Below are 14,578 nucleotides of genomic sequence, written 5' to 3' on the forward strand. Positions count from 1 at the left end.
GTCCACGAGTACAGCTCCAGCGACGGGACACATTCGTACAAGGCTCTAATCGCCGATTTTGAGAATATTGAATTGCTTCTTCAGGTCGTCTAGAAGCATGCTACCATCTATCCCGTCTACCAATCAGCCACATGTCCTTCGCTTAACGGGTGTATGCTGCCGGGCGCCTCTGTAGCAATGCCAGTCACTCTCCAGCTCAATACCAATGTGCTGCCTCATATCCTCCTCTCACTAGCCGAGTGATCCTCAGCCTCCTGTCATGATTGACATGAGCATCCTAATGCCGCAGATATCCCCCATCGGCGTAGAGCTCCGACCCTGTCATGAAAGCATTGTTCATGCAGCAGAGATAACATTCGGCCAGATCCTGCGGTGTTCCAACTGTGTTGGTTAGACTCTTCGCTTTGAAAAGCTCCACAACCGCAGTCTGTTGGTCTTCTGAAAGAGGAGCAAACGCCTCCGTCTTGACTGCCCCGGGACAAACACAGTTGACTCGAATCGGCTTCAGGTCGTGGGCCAAAGCATGAGTCAGGCCCTTTAGAGCGCTTACAACGGGAGCCATCACTGCCCATCCGGGGAGCGGTTTGGAATCCATCACACCGCTGGTGATCGTGAAAGATGAAAGTGGGCTAAGGGTAAGGTATTTCATGGCGACTTTGGCCATGAGCAATGGGCCAGTGACCCGGAGCTTCATGGATGCGGCGAGCTTGTCACCTGTGACTTCTGACAGAGGTGTCGGGCCAAAAAAATCCCCGGCGGTGTAGACGACGTGGTCGAGACTGTACTTGCCACCTTCGGTCGCAAAGTCAAACAGGGAGGTCATCTGATCTTCGACGTTGGCCGCTACTAGGTCAATCGCCTTGCCACGAATTCGATCGCCTACATCTGGGTAGGATTTCCGCATCCTCTGTACAGCATTGTCGATCTTTGACTGTGTCGAACTGGCAACAACCACGATGGCTCCATACTCCACAGCTGCCTCTGCAGTCGCGAACCCTATCCCAGAGGTTCCGCCAACGACGATGACACGCTTGCCGTTGAGCTTGTTGATGTATTTAGGTGACATGGCGCTACGTCGGATTTTGTCGCGAAGTCGATTGGACCAGGGGGTCTTAGAAGCGGTCCTGAACGCCTTCAAGTAGCCTTCAAGCGGGAGAGCTGGCGGTATGGCGGATTCGTCCGCTCGGATGAAGTGGCGGACGAGCATTTGGACCGAGTGGGCCTTAAGAAGAGAATCAACGCCATGATTGGTATGACTCGAATTCCGCCAGTCATTAGAGAGTGGCTGGTGCAGCGAATGTGAACTGGAGCTGGATACAAACAATCCTTTCGAATCTTCATAGAGATGCATGTATCGGGGTTGGGTGGAGCGGGAGCTAGCTTACGAGTTTGGTGTGTCTGTCTGTCCGGATGTGTGGTCGTCGTAGCCAGCCTCTAGCGGATCACCAGCTATCGTGCTTCTACGGAAACTCCACATAGAATGGATCTGGAATCAAAAATCACAAGAGGTTAAATGTTGCAGGGTTCCATGCACATGGCCAAGACCCTTCATATGTCGTTGGAGACCATTTATACCTGCCCCGAGAGGAATGGGTGAACAGAATTCAGAAGCAATGGGGATGCATGTCGGTAGTCCAAATCGCTGTGCCGTCCTCGACCTGCGTCTCAAAGGCTGAAGAGCGCCCGGGAAGAGAGGTCGTGTGCAGTCTGGCACGCTCTGGCACGCTCATCTATATCTCGATGACTGGTGAAGCAGAACCGGCCTCCGGGGTTCTAGGCCCTTCTTTGTCCTTGACAGTATCTGTCTTGGTGCCCTTCAACGGCGGAAAGTCAAAAGGCTCACTCCTACCGGCCTTGCCAGCATTCCATTTCCCAATTCGTTGGCCCAGGTAGCCTTGGTCCCAGACCAAAGAGCCCACCCAAGGTTGGAGATTCCAGCTGACCTGCAATGTCGCATTACTCCTCTCACTGATGACACCGCTCGGATCTGTAATTTGGTATTTGGGCTTTTGGTTCTTCAGAGAGAGCACACCGGGCTTGACAAGGTCTGTCGTCTTGGTTTTTGCGTTTGAATCCCTTCGGCTCTTAGAGTTCGACTTCTTCTTCTCAGGGAAGTATTTCTGCTTCAGGTTCTGCCAGGAATATGGAGTGGAAGTGGCGGGAATAATGGTGTCCCAGATGACCGTCTCTGACAAATCACCTTGACCGTCTTTTCCATTAGGATAGTTTGCGGTCACATAGACGAACAACTGTTTCGTGTTCCAAGTGAAGAGACTCGACAAGTCGGCATTAAGGTCGAACCTGATCTGGGCGTATTCTTCGCGTTTCGGAGAGTAGTAGTGAGGGCGACCTTTAACGACCTGAACGTTGCGGACAGCGACGGAGGCGCTAGGCGAGCTTGTAGAGGCCGGTATGGGAATGAGAGACAGGACGGCGATGATCAACGCCAGAGTAAACGCGCAGGAGGTGAAGAACCCGAAGGTGGCCTGGAGTCGATTGAGAGCGTTGTGCATGGTTGCTGGAGTCCAAGAGGGTGGCAGAGGACGACGAAGCTGGCAAGGTCCTCAAGAGGAAAGGAGCAAACTGCTTCGAAACACGAGCAGAGGATGAGAAGGAAGGTCGCGGCTAGACCATCATGAAGAGAGGGACAAGGGATCGACGTGAGAAGGCTACCATAGTCTCGACTCAAACGACTCTGGTGTCGCAGACAGAAGTGAACACGATATCCCATGCGTACTCCGTATGATTCTATGCGGAGAGTGGATATTATTCTGCCAAGTCAGCCACACCTCACAGTCGCAGTAGCACGAAATATAAATTCCTCCACCGTAAACAACTCTCCGCCTCCTTCTTTTCCCTCCTTATGGACTTCGGCCTGGCAGCTCACATTCCAAGCACACTTGATTGCTCTAGAAGTGGTAACGGGCATTGATCTGATATTCGGTTCTTTGCCCTCAACGGAGTCCTAGAAGGAGCACCAGACCTGCCGTTAATCGCCCATGTTCTTCTCTCGATGAAGCGCACGGGTTTCATGATCAAGGTCACATACAATGGATACATCTGCGCAGCTGCACTTTATTTGAATTTGCATCGCATCAGCCTTGCACCCCCGTCCCGCGCTCCTTTGCTACCGTTCTGTACATTGAAACGCAGCAGGCTGGAAAGAGGAGGATAACCGTCTATAAATCCTTGCACATGATCCAGCCCGTCTGAATACATTGCCCCATCTTGAACTCACGCTCGCCGACCCTTGAATATTCCATCGCCTCGTACACCCGCTGCGCCCTGAAGTTGCCTTCCCATACGCCCAACCACATGGTGCGATATCCGCGGTCCCGGGCTATCTTCTCAATCTCCTTGCTGAGCGTCCTTCCCACCCCAGCGCCATGGTAGTCCACGTGGACGTATAGACGCTGCAACTCGACGATGCTCTCGAGGTCCTCGATGCAAGCCTCAGTAGTACCCTCAGTCAACTGCGCGAAGCCAATGATTCGATTGTCGGAGTCGGAACACGCCACGACCACATGGATAGAGGGGCTAGTAATGTTCTTGACTATGGCAGAGATGCTATATGCTTCGTCCAGGTAAGCGTTGAGATCCGGTGTCGGGATGGAGAAGCCATAGGTTGTCGAGAAGACAGTCGAGCCTAGCTCAGCGATAGCGGGCGCATCTTGAACAGTCGCTGCTCTGGTTGAGAATGTTGGTGTCTGCGTAGTCTCCAGCCGGGGTCGTAGTTGCACAGCTGCAGGAGAGGAAATGTGCGCATTGAATGAGTACTCGGGTAGAGGAAGGGCCACGGCTGGCTGGGCGAACATACTGGAGGATTGTCGACTATCTCTGTGTATTTGAGACCTAGTGGCAGATTTGTTCAATCGTCTTATCTCTGTTTTTCTCTCGTCACATTGGCATCTACTGTGCCAAAGAATGGGTGGTTTAATTAACCAAGCGCCATGTTGGCTTCCAAGGTGGCGACAATAAGAAAGCAGGATGGCAAACTCCTACAATGGATGACCAGCACGCCCTGTTGCTGAAGCTTGACGACAATCACTACTACCCTGCACTGTAGTATGCCAGTCTGGTACCTACTGTAAGTCAGGTCTCAATACTACGGCAGCTGATCCAGTAGTCTCTTAGGCCGCACGCCCTGTCACATATCCGTAAGTACTCCAGCAAAGCTTACTGCGCCTTTCGTGTGGCCATCAGTCTACTCTACGATTCACCAGTGCGTGACCGGACCAAACTCGGCGCTATAAATGAAATTAATTCGACAATCACCAGCCTCTCCCTCGTTGGATTGTTGTTTCACTCTTGCTGTCTCCGCGGTGGCGGCGTGTGGTGTTCGCAGCAACAAGAGGCGCCGCCGCAGATATCCGCCCTAACCGTGGACAAGTCCTTTTCATGACGAGAGTGAACTGTGGAGATAAATTTACCAAGAGCTCAGCATGGGACGCAAATGCTCAGCACTATTCTGAGATTGATCTCTGATGGTGGTTTGCATACTTGTACAGTACTCAAGGTTTTCCTTTGACTCTTTCCAACCATCAAACACCAACCTGGGTCGCCCTCGATGCTAGACACATGGGTCAATAATAGCCACGTTTCCTGAGATATCGGCGGTAGGCTCTGTCAGCCCCACTCATATCAGCTTCTTTTCCATGAAACAGCATGTCCAAGAGCGCCGAATGCAGATCGTTCTCTGCAGCCGTAGCAACCCCTGTCTTACCACCTCGTATCAGACAGACCTCGATGGTGTTGCTCAAGAATATTCTCATCCCTGAGCGAACTTCCTCTTCACCCTGTTGGACATAAACAAGGCCCTCGAATATCGAATCCCTGTGCGCGGCTCGCCACGCCAACTTCGCTGCTGCTTCCACCACCATTTCCTGCTTGTTGTATATTCTTCTTATGTCCAACGGTTTCCCTTGGTTGGCGGTAACCATCTGCAATCTGAACAGATCAAGATCGACAGGTCGGACAACCTCACGCCGGATGGTAAGTTTCTTTAGGCCCAGGAATCCCGGATGATTGAGCATCATCTTCCAAATAGGTTTGTAGATGGACTCGCTCGTTTCATCGCACAAATCTGCACCACTCCCCCACTTCTTGAATGACAGATGGCGAACATAGGTTGTCGTTCTCCGTCGGAGACCCTGCAAGCCATTTGGCAAAAACAGCTGTGAGGGCTCTGCTGCGATGAATGTGTTCTCGCCATACAGAATTCGAGTCGCTTCACGATAAATCTGACTATTCAGGTACAGGATCGAGGTTTGCAGTTGAGGTCTCGCAGTTGATGTACCCGGGCGCGCACTCCGATCAGAGAAGGTGATGCATTTAGACGCTGGGACAAGGAGGTAGCGGTAGATGATCCGGCGGCACTCGAGACTTGCGCTGAGAAATTCGATGTTCGTCAAAGGTACCGGTTGACAGCTAGACAACGGGAGAGTGTGTAGGTATCTGTCCGCGATGTTTCCAAGCGTAAGGGTTTGTTCAATATTTTCTTCCAACTTCCCGAGCTGGCTGAAGAAATATGAGGGCTCATCACGAATTCGAGTTCGAGTTCGAGTTCGAGGTGAGGTTCTAGTGGCGTTCGTGGTCGTCGCGAGAGTATCGGATGTCTTTTGACGCTTTGCGTCGCCTGCTGTTCTGTTAGGACTGTCAGAGATGTTGGTGGTGGTGGGACTCTTGTACTCGTCCTGGCTCGTCGTATTATCTTGCGCTTCTTGCTCATAAAGTCGCTATCGCCATGTCGAGGGCACAATGAACGGATAAAGGGAGTGACGCTAGGTGAACAAATGCATGAGCCTGCACGGGCATACTTCAAGGTAACAATGAGCGACATGATCTCATCATATGGAGATGCTGACACTGATGATGATGATGCTTGAGGCGAATGGCGATGGTAGTGGTGCGCAGGGAGAACAAGTGTTTGGGCTGGAAAACATGAGATTCACTCTGTGAGGCTGCGGCCACTGCAACAACAGGTCCTATAGGCCCGAATGCTGTGAAGCTTCTCCCCGCCCAACCAGACTTATAATCCGATGAGTCTGGGGCGGACTGCAGGAGCACATGGACACGGTGAGGGTACACCATGGCGTTCTGGTGAGGCTGGCGAGGTTGGCTTGCACGAATTCGACGCCCATAGACACCTAGGCCATAGGCCCCAGTGTGCATCGAAACACAGCTTCGGTCTGGTCATAACTTACGAACTACGCTGTAACGTAACGTAGCCTTCTTCACCATCTGCTGCTGTAGCAATGGAACACCTGTGCACACAAGATATCACCCACCGTATCTAGGAACCCTTGCGCAGTGACGTCTCTCTTGCGGTAAAGTTATTCCCACGCATCTTCACAACCTTTCATGCGTAAACACAACGCTGTGTCATGGGTTAGGCTCCTTGGACAGTGCTTCTGCATCAACACCTTCAGTATCCCTGTCGTAGTAAGCTGGATGTGATACACAGGACAAAAGACAAAGAAGACTAATAGTCTTGCTATTAGGTCCAGTTTTAGTAGACTAGGTATGTGTGCCCAATATGACTTGTGATCCCCTATCCCAGCCCTGCGACTGATATTGCAAACCTCCAATGAGCGTGCAGCCAAAATAATCCGCCGTCACGTGCAGCGCCAAGGCGAACCAGCCGAGAAGCCATCCGAGTCCCATCATCGGATTGAAGCCGACATCATGAGCTCCTGTTTCAATTGACTGTCGACTGAGCCGCCTCCAACAGCGTCGCGCTATATCTCACCCAAGCAGCAGCATCAGCAACTGCAGAAGCCATGGCCGCCAACGTGTTCTCTCGCCGGGCGCTGCAGGCGACCTCTCGGCGACGTAGGACCCCAATTCCCAAAAGCCTCAAGCAGTTGAACTGACCCGGTATCTTGAACAGTGGTCGCAGCCAACCCTTCTACCTTCAGCAAGACTCCTCTGTCAAGATTACCAGCTCCTGCTGCGGTCGCCATGGGCCAGCACATTCAAAATAGGTGAGCCAGCACAGTACACTGTCTCGGCCTGCGTTTTCGTCTCCCATCTCTCGGAAGAGCAAGGAACATGGAACAACACGCGAGGCGCCGTCGCATGATAGGTCTCATTCCCCAAGTTCAAGCAGGCGACACGTTTTTCGCGCGGAAGGGAGGCACAATGGAGATGGCATACGACCGGCCTGGGACCTATTGCAAGCCAGACGGACCACTCAGTTCTCAATCCAACTGCCCAAAGCTCTCTGATGCACGCAGCCGGCAGGAACAAATACACTGACCTTATTTTCTCTGTGCATAGACAAGCAGCAACCACGCAAGTTTCCCAATCCGGTGCCCAAGACATCCTCGCTGCTCAGCGTCGCCACCGCCCCGTCTCCCCGCACCTCGCGATCTACAAACCTCAAGTAACATGGTATCTATCCGCCTTGAACCGCATCACGGGCGCCACTCTCTCGGGAGGAATCTACGTTTTCGGTGCAGCATATCTCGCCGCACCCTTGTTTGGTTGGCACTTGGAATCTGCCAGTCTGGCCGCGAGCTTCGCAACCCTACCTATTCTCGCAAAGGTAGCCCTCAAGTCGTTGGTGGCCCTGCCTTTCACTTTCCACAGCTTCAACGGACTCAGGCATTTGGTCTGGGATACCGGCTCATCTATCACAAACAAGCAAGTCATTGTTACTGGGTGGTCTGTCGTCGGTCTGAGTGTGGTCAGTGCGTTGGCGTTGACTTTCCTGTGATTAAGATTTGCGAGGAGGAATCAGCGCTCCAGCATCCGCAGGTGTAAATATGGTGCTATTATCTCGGCACGGAGAGAGTTTATGAATTGCCAGAAAGCACGATTTTGCCTCGAGGCCTTTTATTACGATGCTCTCACCCTGAACATCATCCTAGAATTGTGACCGTCCACACCCATTAGCCCACACAAATCTCTGGCGCTATGATACAAATAAGGCGCAAATGCTTCGGTCCCAGTGATTAAATCAGTATTGGTCGTCACGTTGGATGTTGGATGTTGGATGTGATATCAGTCATCCACATATGTCGCTCCATCTCGCAACTCATGTATCACACTCCCACTTCTCCGCCGGTCATGGTCCACATATTTGGTGCCGTCCCTCAGTTCATGCACCAAGTTAGGGGATGCTCGGCTTTTGACGCTGCGTCGAGGCGTAGATTCTTTGCCCAGATCTCTCGTGGTGGAGCGTGCCGTCGAGACTGTAGATTCTCGACGCCGGTTTGTCTTGTCGTCAAGAGGGGTGGTCTCGTCCAGATCGTCTTCTACGACCACTTCGTCTGTTTCGCCGTCGTTGTTGATATTGTCTGTAAAGTTCGCCTTGCGACGGTTGGCAGGCAGTGCCCAGTTATGAGAGAGAACGTTCTCTTTGATCCGACTTAATGCCGGTGTCCCTTGGTGACTGGACTCGTCCCATGTATTCCCTCTTTCTTGCTCTGAAGTCGGTCGATCTGGAAACTGTTCTTCGCCATCATTTTCCCACCAGCGAAGGAGAGATTCCACGTACAATGCCTCCCCCGGACCATGTTCGATGGGCGGGCCTGAAACGACAGCATCCCACATTGGCGGCTCGGCTCTATTGGAGACCTTGATAACAGCCCAAGAAGAAGTGTCAGTGCTCAACAGCATGTACTGTCTATTCAAAGTCTGAACCTTTAGATTCCGCATGATAACAACATCACCGTACTCTGTCACCGGCAATGCACTCTTGACAGGTCGGAAAATCTGAGCAGTGGTGGCTACTTCTTCAGAGTCCAGTGAAGGGTCTGCAAGTCGCAAGGTGGTGTAGTAGTCCTTGGGTCCTGATTTTGATCGCTGAGGCTCGGACGACCTCCTAACGCAAATGGCGATAACATCAACCAAGTCTCCGAAATGCTCGGGTATAGAAGTAAGGTGAGGATAATACGACAGAGATGTGGTGGTCCCTTTTCGTTGTTGCGCGACCTCTCCATTCTGGTTTCTCTCTTCTGGGAATGTCATATCAATACCAGCGTGACCTACTTCGTGAACTGAGAGAGGCAACTTCACAGACTTGGACGGCTCATGCGTCGGAGATGACGGGAGACTACTGACGACCGGTTCCGGAACAGTCAGGGTTTCATTTCGGGACAATGGCGATGAAACCTCTGGCGTTTCTTTGCGAGGCGTGAAATATGGACTGGAAATGTTGGCCGACATGACTGATTTCCTGACAGAGAGTCGCTGGAAGGTTCGACGGTATGTCGTTTGCCCTGGCTCCGGGTTCGACTCAGGCGTGGATACCGTAGGAGTGGCACTCTCATGCCTTATTTGCATCTGCACTTCTTCCTGTAACTGCACGGTTGTTGTTACTTCTTGGGTGGGACGGGGTGAGAGAGGTTCGATCAGCGAGAGTGGCTGTTGGTTAGCAGAATTGATCGCAGATTCCGAGTCAATCTCAATCCGGTCTCGCTGTGTCTGATCAGGAGTCAGAAGCTGTCCTGGTAGCTCCTGCCTGTGCGTAGCATCAGATGCAGGTGAAACCTCAACGACCTCCTCGATATCCGGCCCGACAGAATGGTCTTCGTCAGTGGAAATGGTCACGACGTCATCAACAGAATCTATGTCCATTGTTTCTTGGGACTCTCCTAAAGTTCCATGTACGTCTTTTTCAGATGCCACAGATTGGTCTTCTATTCGTCCTGCACCAGGAGCTTCCAAAGGGTAAAGTGGGCTCTCATGAACCTCGCTTTGATGTAGCGGAAAGCTATCATCCCCGTCAACGTTCCCGTCTAATGACTGATGTTGTGAGTGACGAGACGATCGCCGGCTTGACGAACCGGAGCCCTTTGCTTTATGCCAGTTCTTCTTGAATGGGAACGGGGGTACTGGGTATGTACCAAGAGACTGGCATTCAACAGCAACGACTGTCATTTTGCCTTCCCAAGAAACACTGGACGAGTCCAGTGCAGGGGAGTGTTGCGAGGCTGGTGATTGGGGAACGTCTGATATAGAGCTACCTGCTGCGTAAGGAATAGTCGTTGTCGGAGACATTTGTAGATATTGCTCGACAGTATCCGCAGAGCTTTGTGGCTGTTGAAGTGAGGTCAAGTTTGCAACTAAGATGCTTGACCTTGGAGTTGCCTTAGGGGCTCCATATAGATCGTCGTCCTCGATCTCCACTGGTTCTGTATCTGGTCCTGCGACAACCTGGAGAGCTGGGCGTTCCTCTAACGGGGTAAGTGCCTGCTCGTCGTCTGCGTCCTCTAGTAGTCCTGGTCGTGCTGTAAGAGCACCATTCTGAAGGCTGTTCAAATCTGGAGAAATGGACCTTGAGTCGAGACGCTTTGGGATTGTATTTTCATGAGCTTCTTCGCCATGGACATCTTCATCCACACCATGAGCTCCTGGATTCTCCCCACTAGACGCTTGTCTCTGAACAAAAGTCTCCTCTGAGAGAGGGGCCATATCGTCGGAGACGAGAGTAACATAATCAGCACCAGCCGTACCATTTTGACGAAGCGCTGGAAATCCTTGACCTTCCCCTGATGCTTCTAGTTGAGACATAGGCTCCCGGTGCAGCGGGAAATAGCCGAGTTCAACACCGGAACGCCGTATCAGTGGCGAGACTAGTGGAAGACCTGGAGATGCAAGAGGAAGAATCCGAGGCGTTGAGGTCTCATCATACTGCTCTTCGCTAGGTGCTTGATCACTGATGGCTTTGTTAGAAGTGCGATCCAGTGGCAAAGCCCTTAACGGTGTCCAAGGAGGCCCCATAACGACTGTAGTGGATATCGTATGTTCTTCTGTCGCTGCTGTAGAGGGCCGTAGGCTGAAGGATTCCTCGGTCTCTCGGTTTGGCGTATGGGGCACAGGAGATGAAGAAGTGGCAGATTTCGAGACAATGCCAGCCTCAGTTGGTTGGTCTGCATTATCTCCAGTACGATCTGAGGTGAAATCTATCTCCGCCTGCTGTGGAGATAGGCCCGGAGGCATAGGCTCTGCATCGTTCAAGTTTGTCTGTATACTACGATTCGGCTCCTCTGCGTCTTCTGAATCCACAAGACTCCAGGCACCACTATTCCTCGCGAACTTGGTACGTTTGCGGCCTTTGCCAAGTACATAGCCATCATCTTCGGCGAAGGGTCCCAGGGAAGCACCAATAAGAGAGCCACTGGAGTACTGCCTGGTCGATTTGAATGGTGTCAACTGAACTTGGATAGTGCTTTGTTCGCGAGGGAGAATACCATTGAGCCGGGGGCTAGTAGCCTGTAGGTTAGCTAATGGTGTGGTAACATCTGTCGTGGGAGGCGAGCTTGACGCGCGCCCCGTATAGTTTACAACAGCTGTTTGGTTCTGATCGCGAACGACTTGCAAGATGGCCCGATCGTGGAATTCCAAGTCCCAGTCTATCTTTTTGCCCGGGGTCGACACTGTTTCGCCCGTGTTTTTCCATTCACAGCCAACCAAGGCGAGATCGATTGTGTCTCCGATGCCGACTTTGGTCTTCGCAATTTCTCTTGCGCATCCATCCCGAAAGACTACCCTAACCTGGCCCTTGTATTTCCGAAGACGAATATCCGGATCGGCTAGAAGTAGGGAAAGGCTGCCTGTCGAGCTAGAGTAGGGCCAGACCAGGGCAACTTTTGCTTGAATGTGGGAGGCTGGTCTCGCTGAACTCGGAGACAGATGGGCGATTGGTATACAGTCAGAGGGCTCGAAGGCTGGCGCAGTTGGCTGTTGCTGCGCCACGGGGGTCATGATGGCAGACAAAAGGGAGCGAGTGGCTCGCCAGCCATTCTTGTCCTGAAGTAGGAGATAGTGGCTAAGATGCACACTGTTGCTGGAAGTGGTTGGAGGTCTAGGGATTGAACATGTACGGAATAGAATGTTTGATGGATCGTGGCGCCGGTCACTGATGCCCAGTCAAAAAGCCGCTGTTGCACGCGATCAGACTGCGGGGGCATTCGCCGAAACATGTTTCACAAGATCTAATACGAGACTAGCTCTTCGTTGTTGGAGTCTCTGATGGTCGCTGGTTTCATCTCTTCTTTCCCATTTCAAGGCTGACTGGACTGGGACGAGCCTTTTTGCAAGCTGAACTATTGTCTGCTTTGCACACCCGCCTGCCTTTGCATCCACCGTCCCTTATGCCGGGCCAGAAGGAGACTCTCTGCGGCGGTCCAGATTCCTGGTAGCCTCTCCGGTGACAACTAGCCACATTCCTACGGAGGGGAATGAGGTACTGGCAGAAAATGGAGGACAATGCGCGCATAACGTTCTGGGGCGTTGCTGAATGCCTCGGTTTCACACACACCATCTCCTTGAAGAAGCACATCTCATTCCTGTTCAGTTCACTGACTCTTCTCAGCCTGCGCTGGTCTCCTACTTTCCTTTCTTCTTTTCCCATTTGTCTTGTTCAGGCCTGGACGAGTCGACTCTGCCCAGCCTAGACTTTCATTCCTGCACTGCAATTGACTTGTGGCTGTCCCTCTCTTTCTCGCACTGCTGTTGTGGCATCTGTCCACCCTGAAACCCCGTTGCCTCTTTCAAAACACTGCTTTCGAACACGACAAGGTACAAGAATGCGTTCTCACAAGCTCTTCTTGTTGCTGGTCAGCATTTTCTTTCCATTCACGTTCGCTGCGTATCAGCTGGTTCAGGACTATTCCGGGGACGCCTTCTGGCAAGGCTTCGACTTTTTTACGGACACCGACCCGACGGATGGCCTAGTACAATTCAAATCCCTGGAAGAGGCCAACTCCACTGGGCTGGCGGGTTTTATTGAAGGGGGGAATTCGTCCTTTGCGATATACATGGGGGTGGATACAGAAGAGGTGGCTCCCCAAGGACGGGCGAGTATTCGAGTCTCATCCACACAATCATTTCAACATGCATTAGTCATTGCCGACATTGTGCATATGCCAGGAGGAGTCTGCGGCACTTGGCCAGCCTTTTGGATGCTCGGAACTGACTGGCCGAGTAATGGAGAGATAGATATCGTCGAGGGCGTGAACGATCAAGCCACAAACAGCATGACTCTGCATACTGGAGAAGGCGCCGTGGTTAGTAACGGGACAGATTTTTTGGGCGAGCTGGTCACTTCGAATTGTGATGTCAACGCTCCAGAGCAGCCGATGAATGCAGGGTGTTCAATTGGAGACATTTCGAATCTGACCTTTGGAAACGAATTCAACGCTGCTGGGGGCGGTGTCTTTGCGACCGAATGGACGTCCGACTTCATCAAGATTTGGTTCTTCGCGCGAGGCTCCTTCCCCGACGATATCGTGAGCAGTACCCCAGCTCCCAGTGAAAGCTGGGGCACTCCAAACTCCATCTTTCAAGGCCCATTCAACATCGACGATCACTTCAAGAATCTGCAGATCGTGTTCGACACCACGTTCTGCGGCCAGGTTAGTTGGCTAGAGCCCTTTTGTCATAGCCTACCCCTTACTGATTGTTTCCTAGTGGGCTGGTGCTGTGTGGAATACTTCGACTTGTGCAACCCTAGCGCCGACTTGCGAGGATTACGTGGCCAACAATCCTAGAGACTTCGCCGAAGCTTACTGGGCAATCAACATCTTACAGGTCTTTCAAGACGATGCTGAGCAGGAGAGTGCAAACACAACAACGCCGACGGAGCCATCTACTGGTGGGCCACCGAGAACACGGCCTGGTCCTCCTCGGAGACTTCGGTCCAGGTCTGGCTCAAGAGTCCTGCCAATATTCTTATAGGAGCAGGCTCTCCCCGAGTGAATTAGCGTGGCGTTAAGGAGTAAACACCTGAGGCCGGGCACCTCCAGAGGAATCCCTGCATGTGGTCGGAACAAGCAAAGATCAGAGGCAACTGTCGGTGCTGCTGGTTGGTGGCTAAAGCTTGTTCCGAATAGCAGTGCAGATCACAACGGATACTGCAGTCGCAGTGTGAAGGGATGCCAAATCATGTACGGATATCGTCTTTGCAGTGTTTCTAGCACACTCACACCCTTGTTGCTTGACCTGAGAACATAGTTAACATACTTCGGCTTCTGGCGTTGCAGGCCACTAGCTGAATGAGCTGGGGCCTGATTATCGATTGCATACCTGAAGTTAGTACCCTACGGTATTTACTATTTACAGCATATGTGTGCTACGGGATAGTCCTCATCCGTGCTTTGGGGCGTTTCCACTACTACCCGTCGCGCGATACCCTGATCGAGAACCGTCCCAGAAATTTCTCACGCTACCAGCTACAGTACAACCGCCTTACGTCATGATTTACTGTTGTTTGCCGCCGGACCACCGGGGGACCTCAATAGGTACCTAAGGTAGCCAAGGTAGGCATGTATCCGTATGTACTCCGTACACAGGCAGATGTCTGCTGAGTACCAGTTCATCACGCACGCCAATATGTCAATTATTGAGCGGAACAAAGGTCGAGTTGGACACACGGACACACGCCCAGACGTGCTGGCACCGCCGCGAGCTCCTCTTATGCCCCCCTTCTCCTCCTACACGTACAACCTTCCGGGCGTTGCTCATAGCTTCCGCCCGATGGCCCAGAGATGAAATCCATGCAAAGGGCCTGGTATCCTTCGCTACTTCGAGGCCGCGCTGACCTACTCTGGAAAGAGAAGGCCGAAGGCCG

General features: G+C 52.2%; 7 protein-coding genes across 7 annotated transcripts; 2 read left to right on the plus strand and 5 right to left on the minus strand.

The window, feature by feature from the left end:
- Window positions 1-277: 277 nt before the first annotated feature.
- A1O3_00359 (uncharacterized protein) lies at window positions 278-1,207 on the minus strand (the record flags this gene model as incomplete). The annotated part of the gene is made up of 1 exon (XM_007730509.1): window positions 278-1,207. One exon carries the CDS (start codon window positions 1,205-1,207, stop codon window positions 278-280), a length of 930 nt encoding a protein of 309 aa, XP_007728699.1.
- Window positions 1,208-1,730: 523 nt separating this feature from the next.
- A1O3_00360 (uncharacterized protein) lies at window positions 1,731-2,513 on the minus strand (the record flags this gene model as incomplete). The annotated part of the gene is made up of 1 exon (XM_007730510.1): window positions 1,731-2,513. One exon carries the CDS (start codon window positions 2,511-2,513, stop codon window positions 1,731-1,733), a length of 783 nt encoding a protein of 260 aa, XP_007728700.1.
- Window positions 2,514-3,179: 666 nt separating this feature from the next.
- On the minus strand, window positions 3,180-3,815 carry A1O3_00361 (uncharacterized protein; the record flags this gene model as incomplete). The annotated part of the gene is made up of 1 exon (XM_007730511.1): window positions 3,180-3,815. One exon carries the CDS (start codon window positions 3,813-3,815, stop codon window positions 3,180-3,182), a length of 636 nt encoding a protein of 211 aa, XP_007728701.1.
- A 768-nt stretch (window positions 3,816-4,583) lies between these two features.
- On the minus strand, window positions 4,584-5,036 carry A1O3_00362 (uncharacterized protein; the record flags this gene model as incomplete). The annotated part of the gene is made up of 1 exon (XM_007730512.1): window positions 4,584-5,036. One exon carries the CDS (start codon window positions 5,034-5,036, stop codon window positions 4,584-4,586), a length of 453 nt encoding a protein of 150 aa, XP_007728702.1.
- A 1,743-nt stretch (window positions 5,037-6,779) lies between these two features.
- On the plus strand, window positions 6,780-7,717 carry A1O3_00363 (succinate dehydrogenase (ubiquinone) cytochrome b560 subunit; the record flags this gene model as incomplete). The annotated part of the gene is made up of 3 exons (XM_007730513.1): window positions 6,780-6,831; window positions 6,890-6,983; window positions 7,279-7,717. The coding sequence occupies 3 exons, from the start codon at window positions 6,780-6,782 to the stop codon at window positions 7,715-7,717; spliced, it is 585 nt and encodes a 194-aa protein (XP_007728703.1).
- Window positions 7,718-8,004: 287 nt separating this feature from the next.
- Window positions 8,005-11,712, minus strand: A1O3_00364 (uncharacterized protein; the record flags this gene model as incomplete). The annotated part of the gene is made up of 1 exon (XM_007730514.1): window positions 8,005-11,712. The coding sequence occupies one exon, from the start codon at window positions 11,710-11,712 to the stop codon at window positions 8,005-8,007; it is 3,708 nt and encodes a 1,235-aa protein (XP_007728704.1).
- An 824-nt stretch (window positions 11,713-12,536) lies between these two features.
- Window positions 12,537-13,686, plus strand: A1O3_00365 (endo-1,3(4)-beta-glucanase; the record flags this gene model as incomplete). The annotated part of the gene is made up of 2 exons (XM_007730515.1): window positions 12,537-13,364; window positions 13,420-13,686. The coding sequence occupies 2 exons, from the start codon at window positions 12,537-12,539 to the stop codon at window positions 13,684-13,686; spliced, it is 1,095 nt and encodes a 364-aa protein (XP_007728705.1).
- Window positions 13,687-14,578: the final 892 nt, after the last annotated feature.

Source organism: Capronia epimyces, assembly GCF_000585565.1.
Source record: "Capronia epimyces CBS 606.96 chromosome Unknown aczIQ-supercont1.1, whole genome shotgun sequence".
Taxonomy (NCBI): Eukaryota; Fungi; Ascomycota; class Eurotiomycetes; order Chaetothyriales; family Herpotrichiellaceae; genus Capronia; species Capronia epimyces.